Genomic DNA, 21791 nt, shown 5'->3' on the forward strand with positions numbered 1-21791 from the left:
AATCCAGTAAGAACTAGAATGTTTTAAAGCAGCATGAATTAAGTGTTTATTATTTATCACTATTACTAATTTATTGCACAAATATCTGGAATCTATAACCATAGCCTGATAGAATGATATTGCTAGCTGGGAGAGCAAAATAAATATATAAATAACAGCTTGTTAGACAACTGCAAAGCACTGCTATCACGCATGCATTCCCAGCTCCTAGAGGACAGCTATTCAGGTTTTCCCTTGTGTTGTTGGCTGGTATCAATTCAAACATTTTGAGACCCCAGTTCTGCAGCCCCCAGTGCAAGAGGCACAAGATCCCTGCTTGAGATACTACGTGTCCTCACTCACTGGTGACAAACCTTCTCGGCAGCAGGATAGGGAGTGGGCAAGAGTAAGGAAGGCAGAGACATGAAAGCACTCAGAGTAAAAAAAAAAAAAAAAACCAAAACTTTTGAGAAGAGAAACACCAAAGAGAGAAATGAGTGAAATCATGTCAGGCAAAGAATTTCTAAGACCTAAGAAACAGTAAAACATACCAAAGCACCTGAATATACTACAGTACGGTCTGATTAATATTAATAGAGACTGATAATTGTATTCATTTTAGGCTTATAGGTAATGCTTGCAAAATATGAACATGTGTGGTTTCTTCTCCAAGCCACTTACTGCCCAGGTCAATTAAAGTGTGCAGGGCCTGGCTAGCGAAGCCTTCCTTACTTGCAACCTGTAACTGCTTTAACAGATACGTAGCAATAGTCTATTAAATGCTGTTAGTTTCACAACTATTTCATTGACTAACCCTTTTAATTTGAAGTTCATGAAATAATAACTATAGTAAAGCTCAAATTGCTTTACCGTTAAGCCTACGATATTTTTTTATTTTGTTTGAATATTGTATGAACTTGTCTTATTTCCCTCCCTGCAGCAGAGGGTCTAAGCTGATGTGCCCAGATGAGCATTTCCAGTTGCAGAAGGCCCACAATTTTATTTTTATCTATATGTAAATTTTTTTACATCCCTACTGTAAGCACCACTGAAGTACTACATCATAAAGCATTATAAACTGCAATGCATGGGGCTTTCCTAAACCCCATGCCCTCCTCTGCCCACTTTTACAAAATCCATAGATATATGCAGATGTTGCTAGATCTACATTTAATTATGCAATAATCTCCATCCCTCTTCCTGCTCTTTGACAAAGAGGCTGTTCAGCGTTACATGGACCCACACAAAAATCCTCAACAAGGAAAAAAGGAACCTGTACTACCCAAAAATCAATCAATGCGGAAAACCTTTGGCACTAGTGTATACGTACACTGCTTTTCCTCCTCCAGTAGACAGCAGCATGAAAGATGTTATTAAAGAGTTAAAGTAATTCTGTGCGAGTGCCTGAGCCAGAGAAACAAAACACATCCCTCTGACAAGGGCTCAGCACCACCTCCTCTGATACGGTACTGTCAGGATCGGCTTTCCATTCAGGAAGAGCAGGCTGTCACCTGGGGCAGCAAAGCAGCCAGGGGCTGCTTATTGTTAGGGTAACAGCAGGATGTAAAGGGGGGCACTTCCCAATTAACCTGAGGCAGCACATCCCCCAGAGGCAATGCCTAGATGTGCCTAGGAGCAGGAACATCTTGGACTCAAGCATAAGGAAACTGAACCATCATCAGTGTGACCAAGGTTCCAGCAAAAGAAAAAAAAAAAAAAAACCCTCTGGAGGCTCTCCCCTTAGTAAGTATTTTCCCTGCTTCTTTTAATCCTCTTTCAGCATCCTTTCCCCTTCCTACACCGGTTCTTGCAATACAAGAAGTCTCCCTTCCATCTGCTTGCTAGCTATCCACTCTCCTTTTCCTGGAGGCTTTTAGCATTGAGCGAGAAGAACCATATTAAAGATGGTGCAGAAAGACCATATGCAAATGAAAGCACTTTGCCTGCACAGACTTCATGTGGTGTCTCTCAGGCTTTATGGAAAGGAAGATTAAGGAGGAGAAAACAGTACTTTCAAAACAGGAACACCGCCACAGTACAGGACTCCACCCAGCAGAATGAGCTGTGTCCGTACCCTGGCTGCTGCACCCTTTTAAAGCTCTGTAAGGAGCACAGGCCACCAGCCCACAGTGCTCCAAGCCACTGGATGATGATGATGATGTTCTAAGCACCCAGGTTTGGAAGCACACAGGTCTCAGCAACAGGAATGCCCAGACTCTCAGCGCAGCCTGCCCCAATTAAGGCAGCCAGGCTCTTTGGTGCCTACTCTGCCTACTAGAAAAGCGATGCTGGTGGGCAACATCATGGAATGGTTTGGGTTGGAAGGGACCTTAAAGGTCATCTAGTTCCAACACCCCCACCCTGGGCAAGGACACCTCCCACTAGACCAGGTTCCTCAGAGCACCCCACACAAGCAGACCGCAGGATATGAGCCCCCCCAGCTGCCACCCAGGGCCCTGAGGCACAGCAGGGCTACAGCGGCTACCCAGAGCTCCCCGCAGAGAGGTCACAGGCACAAACCCTATGGCAGCCTGCAGAGCGCATTCTGGAGGTGGCGGGGAGCCCCTTCTCCACCTCCTGCCTGGCACCACAGCCCCCACCCCAATGGGAGAACATGGCAGCCAGGGGTGCCAGTGCTCCGCCATCCCCGCCCTCCCCACAGGACCGGTGGAGGGCAGGGCCGGGGCAGTCGGAGGAGGGAGAGGAGGCAGTTGGGCCGTTGCGGCTGCCATTTTGCTGAGCGGCAGCGCCACTGCACACTGCTGGGCGGGAGGGGGCACGCCACGCTTTGGGAAGGTTCTGCCCGCCTGAGGCAGGACCCTCCCACCGGCGGCATCAAGCAGGGAGTGGGCCTTCTTGTTCCAAGGTGAATGAAATTAGGAGGTTAACCAAAGACTGCCTCCTTTGGAGCACGGTTCCCTTTCCATCAGTGGTAGTGGCTCGGAGGAGCCGCCGATGGGAGGTTAAATTGAGCACTTCCATCGAGGAACTGCCACCTGGCCGTTACAGCAAAGGGCTCTGGGCCAGAGAAGCGGGTGTGAAGGCTGGTGGTACAGCCTGCGGTGAACGACTGCGAAGTTTTTGTGCCTTCGCTTCCCCGATGAGAGCGATGTTACCCTCGCACCAACGCTCACCTGCACCTTCCACCAGACCTTGCGCCACCCAGCAAGTAAAACTTGCCGAGATCCCTCTCAGCAATATGAACTGATGCAGTGCGGTGGTCCTGCTAGTGGCACATTTATAAATATTAACTGGTTAGGCCTCCAGTTACTTGAATGGGCTTACTTTCACGGGAGGAAGAGAAAACACCCCCCAAGCAGCAGCGCTGGGATGGCTGACACGCTGCCACCAGCTCCTCCAGCATCTGTGGTAGAAACTGAAGTGTAATGGTGCTTGGGTAAAATAACTGGTGTTATTCACTACAGTTGCATAGACATCTAGCTGTTCTCACTTAGGATATTGTAAAGCACTTGTATCATCATTTTCTTATCATCTAATTTACGAACTTTATCAAAACCAGGTGCACAGCTTATTTCAGTTCTGTACCTGGAGAGCATTTTCGTAGATCACATTTGGTCGAAGTACTTCTGAATATCAAACAAAAAAATTCTGTTGATTGTTCTGTAGTATTTGATACACCAATCACCATTTATTGCCTGCAAATCTGTTCATTGCAATGACTGAAAAAGAAAAGTAAGAGGACTGTACAGTATTAAAGGTAATTAATTTTTAAAAGGCGATTGGTTTTAGGAGGTTTAAGGGCTTTTTGTAACGTTGTCTCAAGTGTTAACAATAGGAATAAAGAGACTGCAGTTTCCGCTTGAATATTTCTGTGTTAGGAGTTTGGTTTTTTTACCAGAAAAATGTTCTCCATCAACTGCACTGGCAGCGTTATCTTTCTGTAATACAGGAAGGCAAGGCACACTGAAACAGCATCCAAAGGCCAATGCAAGGACAACACACATGACAGATGCTCAGTTTTAGGGTTTATTTCATCTGCTAACATTCATTCTTGATCTAGACAAAAACAATTAGATGATTATTTTTTTTAATCCAATTTTTCTTGTGGAAGAAAAGAAAAAACCTTTTAACACTTTTTTTTTTTTGTAAGATGCTATAAATAAATATATAAAGCTTTAAGTGTTACTTGGCTCAAGTTAAACGGTTGTCTTTTGTTATTTTTTAGCTCCAGAAGTGGAAAAAAAAATGCAAACCATACACATTCAGCCCAATGGAATGACTCCAGCCACAATCACTTTCAGAGAAGCTGAATCTGTTTGATCTACAATATGGAGGATGGAAGGTGGGTAGGGGGACAGTTGTATTTTTTTTACCCTCAGTCACACAACTCCTAGAGGATAAGAACTGAGTTCCTTGGTAGGTGAAATACGCAAGAAAGGGGAGAGGGAGAACGAGAAAGTCCTGCCTGCATTGCCCTTTCCCTTCCCTGTGCAGATTGTGCACCGGAAAGGAAAGAAGAGACAACGTAAGCAAAGCCTCAGACAAAACCAAATGCCAATGAAAAATAAAATCAGATATGGGTAGGGATGGTGAGAAATCCTGTGGCTGTTGCGTGTTTGCCTGGCAGACTACACACAAACACAGAGCAACTTCACACTGAGAGAGGGTGGGGATTTTTGTCTTCCTTATGAAAAAAAAAGATGAAAAGGGGCAATAAAAATAAGTTAAATCATATTCCAATATGTACAAAACAAATCATGCTCAGTAAACCATTTGAATATAAAATTATTCATTATAGTACAGCTCTCTCAATCCAGTCTGCAGAATTGACACCTGGGGGAAAACAGGGAGGGGGAATTGTGGAGCTTTGAGGGATGAGACAGACTCATTTGCAAATCTTTTTTTTCCTTCTTTTCAGCTTGCATGGCTAAAAATTGCAGAGAAAACCACCTGCAGCTGGGACAATACAGGCTTTAATACCCACGTGCTTATCAGTACTGCGTTTACCTTGGCAGAACTCCTGCAGATGGGGCAAAGGAAACAACCACAGACAGCTCGGACTGGCGTGCGCAGACAGGAGCTCCACTGCTCGCTGGTTTACCTGAACTGCTCCTAACTGACCTGTGCTCTGAAGGCTTGGCTCTGCTGCAGATCAGGCAGCGAATCCTGGGTTCACTTGTGCCACTGGAACGCGATCTGCTAGTATTAGTGAAAGCAAGATCAAAAAGATAATGCAGCCAGCCCTGTGATTTGAATCCAGCAGATAGTGCGAGTTGCATTCCAAACTACAGCCCTGGAAACACAACGGTTAGCATAGTCTGTGTTGCAAATTTCTGTAGCGTGACCTATTTTTGTGACATTCAGAATATTCTCCGGGACAGGAGGGTGTCTGAGTAATGCTAAACGTCAGTAGGAAGCTAGAGAAGCTTTTAATCCCAGGATATAAATCCAGGTCAGGCCCTGTTCTGGTAATGTCAGTCATTACCTTCTGTAGCTGTTCAGTGGTCTCTGTGAAGTGATTTGATGGTCTCAGAGCAAAAACTTCCTAACTGGCGTGTGTCCGTGCTGCCACTGTGGTGGTCCTTCTGCCTTGCTCGTATTCTCAGCAACGGCACTGTCCTTCCTGCTCCTACTGGACAGCCCTGGGAGAGAGGATTCAAAAGCTTGTTGGGACCTTCCTTTATGCTACCTTCCATTGCCATCCCAGTTTTGTAAGCAAGTAAGGGAGCATGGGGTGCAAAAACATCAATCTGAAGTGCTCCTCATTTATTCCAAAACGTTGGGCACAAAGGGAAAAATTCAGGCAAGCCAGAAATTCACACTGATCCTTTGTTGACAGTTTTTTTGTTGACGACTTTGAATCCCATGCCAGCCTGGGTCTGCAACCTTACCAGTCCAGCATTTTGCGACCCGGGTAGGGTACAAGGTGGCATCTGACTGTCTGGGAAACTATGGAGTAGGAAGCAAACTCCTTCAACAGTGCTAGCAGGGATGAGACAAATGAGCAATAACAAAATTTTCCTCAGCAACACCACCTACCAAGCGGTGAAGTTAACCCTGTTCAGGGGACTAAAAGTAAAAATGACCGCCTCCTCCTTAGCGCTGCAGTATGTCTTGGCCTTTCCACCCTCCCAAAGCAGGAGTGGAGTCTGCTGGCAACTCCCCACTTAAGACCATCACCCCCATTTGCAGATGTGCAAGGGTTAGCGCAGCGTAAGGTGGCAGAGGCATCACCTTTGCCCTGGTACCAGATAACTGGCTGTCTAAAATGCTCACTCACACTAATACTGCCGACTGTACAAACCCTTAGAAACACAGCCCTAGCTTTTGTAAAGGCTTTTCAAGGGGTGTCCTTGGAACCACATCAGAAGCACTGTGGGATGGACAAGCATCCGACTAGGTAAAAATCTGAATTTACGGGCAACTGTCTCACCAACTCCAGTAAGAGACAGGCACTATCTTGCACCTGCCCCCACTGTACCCAGCACTCACCTACTGCTGACATGGATCGTGATGCATTGACGGGTCCCACGAAGAAACACTTTATGTGGTGAAGAAGGGAAAACGTTTTGGAAGAAAGGGGCATATACTGAACAAGAACATACTATCTGCCCTCTACTTCTGCTGGAGTGCCTCAAAGCCGTTGTTCTCCATTCATTTTAAAACTACACATACATTTCTCATGTTATTGTAGCATCAAATGATCAGTCCTAAAAATAAAAGAAATTGTACTACTTCAAACTGTAGTACATAGAAATCACAAAAAACTACATTCACATTATGTTAAAAAAGTTCCCTTAAACCCACTAAAGGAAGAAGATAGTGCCAGGTATGTCTTGCAGCCCATGCTCTGGCACGCAGCACTTACAATAAATTAAAGCATGGCTTGCAGCCATAAACAGACCAGCACAGCAGCCAGGGTAAGCGATGTCTTTTGGGTCATTCTTTTCATTTCCCATACTTAGAATCTGTTTCAAAGTGCCCTAAACTTCTCATACCTGGGAGTAGCTCTTTGCAGTGCGTAAATTTGCTATTCCCAGTGTACAGGTGGAGAAACTGAGGCATTTGCCGGGCGCAGGATTTGAATCTAGAAATTTCTGCCTCGGTGCTAAGCTGAGATCAGCCTTCCTTTTGTGGATTGAAGTGAAACTGTTAACAAGACAGCTTGCAAGATAGTTTCATTTCTTTTGCTTGTTACTGCAATACATTACAAAGAAAATGCTGGAACAAAGTCTTCTACTGACATGCTTCTAGGGTCAGAGGCTGCCTCTGATTTAGAGAACCCTGCAGACAGATCCATTACAGTCCAGCTGGTTACTGAGAGCCCATAACACCGACCAACTCAGGCAAACCGGGCCAAATAATGTTACCGGTCCAAATCACGCACAGTCCCGTTTACTGTCACCCTTTGGTAGATGAGAGCAGAATTTGGCCTTCGGTACAGAATGTCAGTGCCAGCGTAGGCAGAGCTGCCCGGGCACTCACCGCTCGGCTGAGCCCACGTGCACCCCCCGCATGGATTCACTGCAGTCACCGTTTGTGCATTACGGATCCATAACGCAGAACGCACAGCGAAAAGCCTTTGGGTAAAGCTGGAAACTATGCATATAAAAAGGTTGCTTTTTATATCGTGTGTATTGGTTTTGTGGGTAAACAGCCCATAAAATTGCATTTTTAAAATATAAATGTTTTCTTTAGTTACAACAACACATAAAAGCACTGGGAACTAGCAGACATAGCTCCTCCCAGTCTTGGAATTCAGAGATGAGCAAATGGATCTGTAATACCTTCTGCCCCCAAGCCAACAACCGAAAATTGCTTCATTTTGCTTCCCACTTTTTGGCTGGGAGGACACGCTTATGGCCAGGCTACACACCTGTGGGAGCAGGGGCTGTTTTGTGGCAGAAGCACTGAGAGAACCTTAAAGCCAGCAACACCAGCAGCAAATACTGGTACCAGCTGAATGGATGGGTAGCAATGTAGCAATGTCCCACCGTGCTTGGAGACAAACGAGCGTGTGCTTGAGCACTTCGCAGCACAAGGATGTGGACCTGATCAAAATCCATCTGAAATCAACAGAAAAGACATCCTTCGACTTTGGTGGACTTTGGATCGGGGCTGTAACAGGGTTGTATTTCAGCCCAAAGTGCTGTTTGTATTTTCTGCTTTTAAGTTTGTTGTCATCTTTACCCTTCTGGAGAAGAACATCTCCAAAAGCAAGGTGTAGCCCCCAGGGTGTACACAGAAGAAACAAGGCAGCTTCTCTGCTTAAGGCAGCCCCTCTTTTGCGAAACTCAGTCTGAATTTGAAACTGTTGGAAACAGTGTACGGAGGCAGAGAGAAAATTAAAATACCAAACAAGCAGCACTTCAGTGGATTTGTGTGATGGGAAAGGGACGCTGTGAAAATGACATGCTAAAGTTGAATGCATCAGCTCTCTGCCTCTCCTCCAGTGATTTCAATGCCATATTTGATCTGCAGTTAACAAAGCCTTTGAAAATCAAATCATATTCCATTTGGTTCATAGTTTACCCTAAACAATAGCCGGTTCAGGTCTTACAGGCTGAGTAATAACGGGGTGAGACATGAAACAGGCAAAAACTGCTTCATTTCCATGCTTCCAGCCAAACAAAGAAGTGCTTGCAACAGCAAGAAAATAAGCCATACTTTAATTTGGAGAGTGGGAAAGGGAATTAGAGAAATCATTGTTGTTCTATGACTCAAAAGTCAGTAAGCAGAACCTGGTTACACTGTCACCACTCTGGAGGATTAAACTTACATGAGTCCCTAGAAAACAGCATTGAAAGAGTTCTGCTTTGAAATTGGTCTGAGACTAAAAAAACATTATCCAAGATTCCCCTTTCCAGTTTTATGAACACAGCTTGTTCATTTAACGTAAGAGCTGCAGAACAGGCACTCTGCCAAAAGACAACGCGTACTGTCTCATAATTCAGACCCATAGTCAGATATTTTCACAGCTCTGGGAGAGAGCCCCATCCTGTTCCCACTTATATCAGTTCTAGTGATTTCACTGGAAGCAGGCTGATGCCCATTCTCTCTGGATAAAAGCAAGTAAAAATAACTGAAAAAAATACAGATACGGATGTGTCTGTATGCCTGTTCTAGTTCAGTATTTCACATAGCAACAAACGAAACAAAATCACCCCTCATCGTGTTCCCATTAATGACTGATTATTTGCAGGGTCTTCCCTGGAACTTGTCGTGCAGATTTATGAGGGAGTATTGCTATTTAAATGCTGCTTCCTTTTGTTTTTTCAGTATGTAGGATAGGGTTTTCATGGGATGTTAACACATAATACTAATGATGGCATGGGAAGCAGTTGTGTAGGGTGACAGGATAGCATGTGAGTGCACGTTCGAGCCCACGTGGAATTTGGTCAGCTTTTAACTTGTTTTGGGACCTGCCTGTGAAACAAACCTGGGAGCTCTGCGCGTGAATTCCCTATTATTTTTGTGATGAAGTTGCGTATGTGTATGTGATACCAGTGCAATGTATCAAAAACACTGTGCTAAGTACATATCTTAGGCCATAGTCAATTTGCTTCAATGTTTCTCATCCTCTGATGTTTTTCTTCTATTTTTATGGCATTCCCCTTTCTGGCAGTGGCTGCCAGCTGAAATGAAGTGACCGCCCTTGCTGTCAGATCACACCGCCTGACAGGACAGCACACCCACCCTCAACTTCGTCACTGTTATCATTTACTTACAAGCGATGCAATTCCCATCCCAATTCCAAAAACACCCGCAAAAGAAAACCTCCGTTTCCTCATTTTTTAATTATGTATCTTCACATCATTATGCTCAGGGGATAAACAGATTTAAAAAATCCTACTTGTGCCATTTCTGTTTGAATTGCGAGGATAAGAAACATTCTTTTGTATTTGGCCTTAAGAGTGGGTAACTGCATGTGTACATTTTTTACCTCTGTATTATAATGTTGACCCTTTTTTTATTTTTATGTATTTATTTTTTTTTAAGAATCTCATCGGTCTTGTAAGAAACAGTAAAAAGACCCTATGCTTAAGGAAGCAATCTATCTTCTGTTTTACAGACTTGCTTTTAAATAAAATATTTTTTGTTGTTTTTGTAATTTTACTTCCATGATCTTTTATATGGAAACCCTAGAATACCATTAATATAAAAGTCTGCCTAGGCTACCACTTCTCTATAATATGGCTCATGTAGTCCTCAGTGGGCAAGCGTCCTTGCTCTTCGGTCTCTTCCTTGGGAAGTGCTTCATTGGACCGGTGAAGAAGCCTCTCTTCCCGATTCTTTATCCTCTGCTCCATCCTCTCTAGCTGCCGTTTGTACTGGTAGCGCTGCTGGAAGAGGTCCTTTGCATAGTCATAGAGCTGCATGTCCAAGTCATTGAGCTCCTCAATCCTCCGGATGGTGTCATTATCAACCTCCACCCCTCCTGCCCTGGTACTGTTGTACTGCATAAAAGGACGGATGAATTTCAGGTTAAAAGTTCTCTCAAACAGGTACTGAGTCTTTCTCTGGAACTCTGTCAGGCCGAAGAAGGCCATGTCTTTGAGGTTCTTTTTTGCGCTCTCCAGCAGGATCTGTGCTCGCTTGTTCTCTGGGATGAAAGACATGTTGTAGCAGCCCACCAAGCTCAAGTCAGCCAACATCCTCACTTGGCGGTTGTTGGCCAAATTATACGGGCAATCCATGAACTCCTGCAGTGTGCAGCCTGACCAGTCTGTGCCTTCATAGCACGACGGCAGCTCTTCAGGAGTTGGTGTTCTGCCATCACACATGTGCAAGGAGGTCTTCCAAGTAGCTCCTCGCTGGACGTGACGCCATTCGCTGAGGTAACGAGATACGGGGTCTCTCAGCAGTGTGATGTAGTAAAATTTTCTACAAGAAGAAGAGAAAATAAAATAAATATTCTGCTAGTAACAAGAAAAATGTGTGGCAAGCTGAGATCTAGTGCAGATATCAAAAAGACAAGAGTAAATCAACATTAGAGCACCCATTCCACTGTACTCTTGGATTATTTTCTTCTTGCAACATCTTACATGAAGTAGTTTGTGCAACATTTGACCCATGGTTCTCTTTCTCATTGCCCACCGTTTTAGTCTTGCCAAGTAGTAACGCTTTCATCGCGACACCCATTTCCAACAACAGACTGCAATGCCGGAACCAATCATCAGGAGTCAACTGATCTACCAACTTCAGAGAGCAACTGTGACTTTAGGGACTGGCTGGCCTTTCACATGACCAGGCGCCCTCTGAATCAGCCAGGACTTGCTCTGCAGGACAGACCAGCAACTGCTGTATTTATGAGCTGGGCCTATCATTTTCACTTCGTGCAGATGCTGACCAGGACACCTACTGCTTGATTGATCTGGCCGCAGATCTGGGAGTCTGCACTGAGTAGCAGGATAACACCACAGGAACGTAAGTGAAAAATAATGGGAAATCAGGAAGGCAATATGCTTTGTAGAAGGAGAAGGCACGAGCTGACAACCAACAATAGTAGCAATAGTTTATTGTCATTTCAGTTCATCTGCTATCAATTCAAACAAACTTAAAGACACCCTTTTGACACATGAGACTAAAAAGGGTGAAAAAGCAAGACAACTGGGAGGAACACACGTAGTGACATGGGGCACTCATGCTGTTCCAAGTAAAATGACGTCCCCAACAATACAAGCTGTCCCTTGAACTGAAAACATGACAGCTGTCTTGTGCACAGAGACCCTCCAGCTTCAGCCCACCTTACACCCGGATAAAGTTCTGGGATTGACAGCAATGGCAGTCTGCAACAGCCCTCTCCAGACAGACGGAAATGGGCCTTTTTTTCCCTAACTTCCAGTAGCTTGGGACTACGGTGTCTCTGACTGTTTCTAGAACAAGGAAATACCTTCTCTAGTTGCTAAAGCTGGCAGGGAATTAAATCCACATGTGCTCCCAGCGCACGGGACTGTGTGACACCGTGCACCAACAAGAGCACCTGGCTTTGGCAGGGTAATGCACACGTGCTACTGAAAATATTTCATATAGGGGGGGTGGATTCATTTCCCCGTCAGAAACGCATCTTTGGAATGCTGCTATGGCTCGCTGCCCTGCCGGTACGGCTTGGGAGAGCTGAAAGTGATGGCTATGATGAGGGCACTGCACAGTTTTCTGAGGAAAAAAAAGGTAAAAATATTCTGCTTTGGCTAATATTAACACACCCGTATTTTTCTAGCTCCTTCAATATTATTCTTCCTATCAGTAATCTAAATTATTGCAATAGCAGTAATTTAATTTTAAGAAAATACATCAAAGACGTTGCCCGGGAAGTCTGATTTTGAAGAATGTTTGCTTTCCCAATATATTATTAACTTGCTGAAGGGTTGTTCCAAAGCAGTACATTTTGGTCTTTTCAACAATGGTAATGGGTGCCCACTCAGGCTTCAACGCCTCTGCCTTCAGAACTAGACCTGGTAAAAACATTTGCTATTTTTGAAAACTTTTCCATTCTTTTCATCGCAGGGGCATCACGTTAGAGAGTAATACTGTCTAGTACTGTCTGTGGACAGGGAGAGGGGAGAAAGAAGGGGAGCAGAGAGAAACACTTCCCTTAAATTCACCTCTTTTTCCTTCATTTACATTGCAGCCTGTAATGATTCAACTACCCAGACTGAGATGCAGCTATGATTTATATAGACAGTGCTAAGAAACCTCTAACAGATGGGGATAAAATATGACAGTGGAAGGAAAAGGAAAGCAATGATGAATGCCAGATGTTCAAGTGACAGACATTGATGCTAAACACTACCAGCATTTTTTGACTTGTGAACTGTAGTGGACTTTTTATTTACACCAATGTAATCCAAAGGTTGCATTTTTTCCTGAAGCAGGTTGAAGCCAATTATTATTATGTGTCTTACAGAAACAACTAGACGTTTCACCTAAGACCAGGGACTCATTTGTGAGGCATCCAAAGAGACAGGAGGAGCTGATTCCTGTCCAAACCTGTAGTCTACACAAGTATGGATAGGGAAAACAAAAAGAAGAATTAGTATCTGCATTTTGCAGACAGAGGAACCACAAATATTAGACGCTGTGCATAAGGTCACACGGGTGCCTGTGGCTGAGCTGGTATCAATCTGATTCCTGTAAGCCTGAGCCCAGTTTGTCCCCTCTCTCTGTCTCACCCTCTGGTTAAACTTCAGGAGCCTATTAGTAAATCAGATCGATAAACATCATGCAAAGCTTCTAGGGTCCATTGAAACAGAGACAGCTTGAACAGGACAGGGACTGAAAAAAGGTTAAGGAGCAAGTGTTTCTTTCTTCACACCTGCACCGTAAGAGCTATTGTCTTAGTTGAGGCAACACACTGGTAAATATTTTTACCATGAGCGATCTCTCTCTAAGATCTATCTCAGTGAATAGAAAGCATAGGAAAATACGTTATATTTTTTGATATTATACTGAATTTGATGTGCCCCCTTCCAGGTCTGTGACACAGAAATGTGCTTGAAGGAGGGGAGCTTGCCTCCTAACACAGAAATAAGATGTATCTTTGAAAATTGGAATACAGGCAGTGGAACCAGGTGCCTGGAGGTACTTTAGGAAGCTGCCCCAATGGGGCATAAAAAACACCCCAAAACTAAACAGAGGCTAAAATGCAAAAGAAGAGTTTAATCCACCTAAGCTGAGCAGCAACATTGACATACTGAAAGTTACACTCCCAAACCTGTATTCAGCTTTCTGCAAGGATATTGGTTTCAGAGGTGCAGATTCCCTCAGCTCTCAGGAAAGCGACAGCACACCTTTAGGAAGACGGGGGCCTTGGGAACTTTGATATAGATGAATGACCATGGAAGTATTCATCCAAGGTACTTAAGATACTTAAGTTTCCATTCTCAAACTGTAACTTGGGGATTGCCTTTAAGTTCAGAGAAAAATTAGATATCTCTCTAAAGCGTCATCCATTAGCAGCACCGTTATGAACATCACGAGCTAGAAAGTCGGGGAACTTTGCGCCAACGTGGTTGAAAACGCAGGCAGTGCCACTTGTCAGCGGTGGCTTGAGATTTATGAGGAACCACATGACTAGTAAGTTCTCTTTTGTCATCAGAGATAAAATAAACCCATAAAATACAGGCAGCTGTGAGTGCCCTTCCTTTCAGCATGGTGCCCCAGACAGCTACTTAACTTAAGTGTTCCTAAAGGCTCATTTCAGAAGTGTGGTCTTCTCCTAGCCCAGATGGTTCCACTCAATACTGCCTCATAAAAAACCCAAACAGCCCCAGTTTGGCCATGCAATGCCAAGTCTTACTAGCCTTCCTGGAGTTAATAAGTTTGAGCAAGAAAAATGGACATTCCAGTCAGTAAGGTATTTTTCTTTTTCTCCCCCTGTGAAGCTGGGCAGAACAGCATTCCTACCCTACTCTTGCAGGGTGCCCTTCTACACATCCATGGGGTTGTGATCCCCAGAGGACAAAGAAAAGCAGAAGCCAAAGCCACAGCCCTGCCTTTCCTTGCGTTATTGTCCCCGGCGGTCCCAATGTGCAAACCCACCTGAAGCTCCCTGGGGCATTTGCGACTTCCGCATTGCAACTCAGATGTACATGCAAGCTGCACAGTTGTGTCTGAGGAAAAAATCACTAGCGTATTTATTAAACAGAGCAAAATGAAATAACGTTTTTGATAAACAGCCCTGCATTAGAACTGAAGTTTCAGGGAGAAAAAAATCTGGTATTAGAAAGGAAGGGCAATCTTGGGGTTGTAGTACGCAAATGAATTCAGGAGACTGGAGCCTAAGTACCCCTTCTGTCAAAATTAGCCTATGTGCCCCAGACAAATCTCTCTCTGCGCCCCCGTTTCCCATGTGTGAAGGGCCAACAATGTCTCCTTTGTCTATTTTGGCAATTCAAAACATAACATCTTTTGGAGCAGGAACCGTCTCCTTCAGTGATTATGCAAAGCCCCCGCTTCAGCATGGATTGAGGTCAGAGGACAATAGTTAACTTGAGGCATATTTTCATGACACAGGCGTCAGGGGCACTGTTGCCCCATAGGATTCCCACCCCAGACCTCTCCGTCCCATTCTCACATAGCGACACAAAGCAGCCTTAGTTCTGCCAGCAGAGCTTTTTTTTTTTTTTTTTTTTTTTTTGCAGGGCCGTGCTGCAAATGCAGTCACTGAGCAGATCTGGGTTAAAAATAACCCTTTCTTGCAGGCATGTGGGAGTGGCTCAAGCCCCCATTTAGTAATATTCTGCCTTAATGCCTGTCAGCAGGTTCCTCAGCTAATGAAGGGGAAATGAAACCCTTCTTCCTCTAAAAAAAACCCCAATTTCTTCTCTTTTGCTAATAACCAGTCAACATAATTCTGATAAAGTGACAGATTCTAAATACAATGCTATTATCTCTCTTCAGTTCATTTCCATTTATGCTTTCCTGCACTACTATTCGATACACCCTTCTTACTTCACACTGCTGGTCTCTCAAATCTGCCAAGAACTGCTTATTTGACTGTGCAATCCCCTATTCTTCGCCGAGATTAAATGCTTCCCTCCCACACAGCCAAAATATCTTATTTTTTATTTCTACAGGTTATTCACTGAGCTTTCAAGCGACCCTCACAGGAAAAGCAAAATCTATAACAAGTCCTTCTTGAGTACTGTGGTGGCCTTCCATCAGATAAAGAGCAAAATAAGGATAGCCACTTCCAATCATACGTGCTTCATCCCACTGGCCGGGAGCGGGGAGGGGATGGAAGCTGCATAGGTCAGCTTCAACCATATAACCCCAATCCGTCAAAACAACATGCCCCCAGGCTACAATTTTTCTACTGCTCTAGAAAATAATAATAATAATAATAATAATAATAATAATAATAATAATAATAATAATAATAATAATAATAATAATAATATCATCATCATCTTTATATGTCCTTGCTGAATTAACTGAACTGAACAGGGTGTCTGCCAGCTTGCAGGATTGAGAAACACTCTGTTTCGTTTAAAAAAAGTAGGAATGTCAAAACAAAATATAAGGCATCTTCGTAAGCCAAGCCCGTGTATTACGTACTCCTCAAATCATTTGTGAGGGTCCTTATTCTATTCATACTGGCGTTCTCTGTAAATAGTTTATCACCGAAATAACTAGTGCTTTTGCCTCCCAGCAGCGAAATGAAAATGTGCACCTACCCTGCCGTTAAGTCTGCAGGGACCGAGGAAAGGAGGAGAGCAGCCAGCACCCCTACTGCAATCACTTAAACCCTCACCTTGCAGAGACAATTAAGGGGATTATTAGGTAACGGTTATCTCCACTGAAAATGGAGAGCGTATCCTAAAGGACCAGTTCCAGCAATGACTTAGAGGTAAATGATAAGTAAAGGTGAGTCAGGTGTCTCTAATGAGGGATGAGCTGAGATTGTGGCAGATGGGAGTTTATAAGGAATTTATATTCTCATTATAAAGTCACACTAAATGTCACCAACAAATAACGGATGTATGAAAATCTCTTTTACTCATCTGCACAGAGCCACAAAATGACCTTCTGCTACGGTGGGAAACACTGGGGTGCGGAACACTCTCCAGCCAACCTCAGCACTTGCTCCAGTAAAAGCTGCCCCCTGCTTTATTCACCACCGGTACACCAAGCTCCGCTTACCACTTTTACAGCCCGAACTTGGGAAGACCCCACTTATTTCCATTTTTCTTTTACTCTACAGTCAGATTTCTTGCATAGCAAAACATACTCTCAGTTAGAGATTGGAATTTAATATATGTACAATGATTACTTCCTTTGGTAGCAAATAGCCCTAATTTTCCTCAGTCTGTTTCCTCTCATCTGGTGTTCATTTAGTCTCTTCCTGCATTTCACACACAATAAACTCTTCAGCCCTTTAAAAGTCATAGAAAAAGAAAGAAAACCCCAAACAAACAAATAAATAAACAAGTCTCTTCTGTCTCCTATGTTTAAATAAAGGTTGCCACACAAACCACTGAAAGCCGAGAAACTTAACAGCAAAGCCAAGCCTCCAGTACTCAGGCTGGGTAAACACCTACATCTTCTTTTCCAGTAAAGGGGGTGTCTTTACAGCAAGTCAAGGCTTGTTTTGGTAACCGGGTTTGTTTTGCACGGTTGTGTTTGTTTTGCCTGATGGTCTCTGCTCTTGGGACTCCGCTGTATTAAAAGATAGGCTGTTCTGAATCCGAACAACCATTACGCCGGCCCTGCTCGCCCTCCAGATCTTCACTCGGGGACTTTTCCCAGGGCCAGTGCTGCCATGGGCCAGTTCCTGACGCAGCGATGCCGGGCCGTGCCGCTGGCAGCCCCCTGACAGCCAACCCCTAAGTTAAACTCTCACAGACGCTCTTGGCTGGACGCAATCCAAAGCACAGGTTTCTAAATAAACAAGGGTGGGTTTCAGCAGATAAAATTGGGGGTTTCAGTCCAGCTACCCCCTCTTGAAAAGAAAGCAGAGTTGTGGGGAGGCTTCACAAAAGCTGCTGTACGAATGCCTGTCTGTGTGGATGCTCCAGAAACCACTCGCCTGCTTATCCTAATCTCAGGCATATGCAAAGCGGAGTCTCACCCGTCACACCAGTGCCAAGGAGCCACTGAGAATCGTTCTGCGCCCTCAGCTCCTGTTAAGGCAATAGGGGAGGAAGAAGGGCCGTTCTTCCTGGAGAGCTTAAATGCAGTTTCATACAAACATACATTCCTCCATTCCCAAGAGAGGGGTTTCAAAGCCGGTGCTGGAGTCTGTGGAAGACCCTGGCCTAGCAACCCAGCATCTGCCGGGTGCTCAGAGCTTTGGATCCTGGCTGACATGACATGTCTAACTCCCTCTGAAACATGGGATGGGTGTGAGCACCAGCAGCCCCTGAAAAAGGAGCACTTCCATAGAATCATAGAATCATTTAGGTTGGAAAAGACCCTTGGGATCATCGAGTCCAACCATCAACCCCACTCTACAAAGTTCTCCCTTACACCATATCCCTTAACACCACATCTAAACGAGTCTTAAACACATTCAGGGATGGTGACTCCACCACCTCCCTGGGCAGCCTATTCCAGTGTCAATAGCTGGCAACATTTATATGACTTTGGGGGATACAGCCTTACCTGCTGCCCTTCCACTTCACAGTTACTGCCCAGAAACATTGCAGTTGGACTAAATGATCATTGCAGGTCCCTTCCAACTGAACTATTTTACTCTGTTCCATTCCATTCCATTCCATTCCATTCCATTCCATTCTAGAACCTTTTGGGCAAGAAGAGATTAAAAATGGAAAAACAGAGTCAACTCTAATTCCAGCAGCTACAACAATACTGGCTGAAGGTGTAAAGTAGATCTGCACCAGATTTCAGAGTGTAAATGAACCTGAGATTACTTAGGTCTGGTCTTTTGTATATAAATGGCTGTAGAGTCAGAATCTATTACATATTGCTACCTTTTAGCAGGATTTAAATGTGTTATATTCATTAAGTATATGCTTTACCAGTATACTGGTAAAAATACCAGTACTATTTAACTCTGAGTCAAAAAAAGAATTTAACTGTGAGTAGGCACGCCACACCTCTTTTTCCCCCTGTGTATTTCATAAAATGTGGAGGATTTTGAATGCTTCACAATCCCGGTGATGCAGCCTTTCATCGTACCACGAAGGGTCGCGCTGCAGCGCCAGCCAGGGAGCATGACGCTTGTGTGCTTGTGTACCTGTGTGTACCAAACACAACACATCGGTCTTGCAAAGGCAGTAGAAAAGATAACAGAAGCTGACAGTGAAGAAGGAGACGAAAGAGCAAGCGGCATCTCCGGCACTTCACAGGAGGAACGACCAGCCCTCCATCCACTCAGAACAACTTTAAACACAAGCTCCCCTTTTGGTGTGTCTGCAAGACACACATGAGCTCTGGGTCACAGCTTTACAAACACCGGGCAGAGTCAAACACAATGCAAGGGCCTTCTCCAGCCTGACGGTGAAGAAACCTGCAGGCATGAAACCAAGGGTAAGATCAACCTGTGTCTCGATGCGGACACCCTAGAGCAACACAGCCTCGGCTTTGGACTCTGCAGGAGCAATAATGTTGTGTGTCTGCACCTGCCTCTGCACACATGGTGGCTGCAGCGCAGTAACAGCTCAACGCGAGACGTCTCTATGTAAAGCTGACCTACGAAGAAAGGTAGGTCTACAAAGCAATAGTTGGAATACTATTACGTATATATTCCTTTTACATAGATATTCCTTCTGAATTACATTGGCAAAGGCTGCAGAGCTGGAGTGGAGGTACAAAGGATGGAAGTCATCCCCAAGGGCAGATGTGTGAAACCGTGGGCTGGTAGAAAGCTGCGAGGACACCAGCAGCCCTGTTACCCGCCCTGGGAGTGGCACTACGATACAGATTACTCCAAACTAACCATAGAATTATAGAATGGTTCGGGTTAGAAGGGACCTTAAAGATCACCTTGTTCCAACCCCCTGCCCTGGGCAGGGACACCTCCCAGTAGACCAGGTTGCTCCAAGCCCCGTCCAACCTGGCCTTGAACCCCTCCAGGGATGGGGCAGCCACAGCTTCTCTGGGCAACCTGGGCCAGTGTCTCACCTCCCTCACAGTAAAGAATTTCTTCCTAATATCTAATCTAAATCTCCCTCTTACATACGGCAATACAAGAGACCGTTTTATGTCTGGAATCAAATGCAGCATCAAGAAAGGTATGGTTGGGTATTAATTCCCCTGAAACCATCAGAAATGGACACTTTCAGGATCATTATCTCCATAAATAAAACGAGGGTACACTTTTACCTTAGATCTCAGTGTTGTACAGTACTAATACTTGCTGTATTCAAAATACACTGTTACATACGCAGCCCTGGTTCAGATTTGTTAGCAACATACTACTAGTAGGCTTTTACCCAGGAAACAATATGGTCCTATCACCCTCATGTCTCATGGCTGTTTTATATCCAATTAGCAGAATAGACACAGACTATGAGTTTTAACAACGTCTCTGCTTTTCAAGAAAATTGAGCTGTTGTGTAAGCACAAGAATTTCCTGTTGCTCTGTCTCTTGCAAACAAGTTAATCTAAAAAAAGATACACGACATGTTACGAACCTTAGAAGTGAACCGTCAGTTAATTTTTCAAAATGACAGATGTGATGAAAATTGGCCAAAGGCTTGGGAAAAAAAAAATGGGGGTCAGGGTGAGGGGAGCAGATGGGGGCGGAGAGGAAGGCATTCCAGAGCCCTCTGGAGCCTTGGACTCCTCTAGGACCCATTAAAAGCTTATGTTACTTGCACCGTTTATAAACAAGTGCTTTCTTTTGCCATCATAACCTTCCGCATATCAAGCGCTTAGGAAGTGTCGACTGCTGTCTTCTCCTGAAGCGAGGCACCAAAAATGACAGCAAGTTACAAATCAAATACCTTTGATTTATTACCTTTCCCAAGTTTCGGGAGGTTTGTTGTGATTCCGACGTGACCTTAGTAAACCCACTAATCAATAGCACATCTGAATGCTGACGGACTGCAAGGGAAAGTTTCGCCGCCAGAAGGATTACATCAGTGCTGGCAGAGGCCAGACAGCAGAGATGTGGACCGCAATCTATGCCTATGCTTTGCGTTCTTTTGCTTTTATTATTGCCCCCGCTGTCATCAAGGTAGGAAATTTCAGGACGAAAAAACACTTCCATTCTCTGTAAGAGAAATTCTCACTCCTTTCACTTACTGGGTCTTCTGCAGAGACTTTAATTTTTATTGATTTTAGCATTACACAAAATACAGATTTTAGTAACACATTACAGCCATATTTACTATAAGGTATTTGCTAGCAGGGTACTGTACCCACTATATTTTTGAGTTTATCCCTGTCTGTTAGACATACTAGAATCAAGCAAGAAACAAATCAACCCCTGAAGAGTAATGAGACATTTTCGACAAGACACCGAACTTTTCATCTTTGTGTCAGAGACCAATTTGCACTGGATAAGAGGCATAAGATAGCAGTTTTCACCCTATCACTAGATAGTTTAAGTGGAAAACATGTGGGGTCTCATTCTAGCTCCAGGGGTAAGTGCTGTCCCCTAACGAAGTGCCAGTGCAGGCTGCCACATTAGCAGGGAGGCTGAACTTTGAGTCTCCCACTGTCACCGACACAGATATGCCCTCGTTCTGCACAGAAATCCGCACAGCTTCCTACTGTCTTTGCCCGGGGAAGAAAAGAGAGCGCCAGGATTCAGCCTCCCCAGGTGTCAGGATGGATACAATGAATAAAACAAGAGCGTATTTTACCTAATAAAGCAGGATTTCTGCATCTGATGCCTGCACACTTCAAGACACAGAAGAAAGAAGAATCGACATATTGCCACGCAGAAAAAAGAAAACCAGAAGCAAGCTGAAATAGCACAAAGACAAAGCAGAAGTAACTGCAATATGCAAAGGTATTTATCTGAATCAGCTGCAAACAAAGCAGATAGGCTGGAATTTGCATTTTCTTTTGAACTGTAAGCCAGCTTCTCTTGCGAATCACAGGAGCTTCACTGGCAGTGAGAGTCAAGGAAGATTCAAGAAACGTGTAACAGCATGATAGACAGGAAGTGTGTCTCCTTGAAGAAGATTAAATTATAAAAAAACCATACAGGAAGATTAAGGCAGCAAGACTAGTCAGAGGAGCAGATATTGATCGCTTCTGCAGGACAATTGAATTCCTCGGCAACCGCCTGCCTCAGCCCAAAGGGATGCAATATTTGTGTCAGGCAGCTGCAACTGCAGCACGGACACCCGTGAGTGTGGATCAATCTTTCTCCAATAAAAAACTGATGGATGGCTACTCTTATTGATCAGAGTGGGAAGAGTCAGGAAACAGAA

The 21791-nt window shown here is 44.4% G+C and overlaps 1 protein-coding gene across 1 annotated transcript in view; it reads right to left on the minus strand.

Annotated features, from left to right (window-relative positions):
- Window positions 1–3814: 3814 nt before the first annotated feature.
- HS6ST1 (heparan sulfate 6-O-sulfotransferase 1) overlaps window positions 3815–21791 on the minus strand; it is a 198027-nt gene continuing 180050 nt past the window's right edge. The window contains exon 2 of the mRNA XM_063338416.1: window positions 3815–10824. Within this exon, the coding sequence (XP_063194486.1) occupies window positions 10116–10824 (709 nt within the window). The 3' untranslated portion in view covers window positions 3815–10115. The remainder of the gene's footprint in view (window positions 10825–21791) is intronic.

The sequence above is a fragment of the Chroicocephalus ridibundus genome, chromosome 6, assembly GCF_963924245.1.
Source record: "Chroicocephalus ridibundus chromosome 6, bChrRid1.1, whole genome shotgun sequence".
Lineage (NCBI taxonomy): Eukaryota > Metazoa > Chordata > Aves > Charadriiformes > Laridae > Chroicocephalus > Chroicocephalus ridibundus.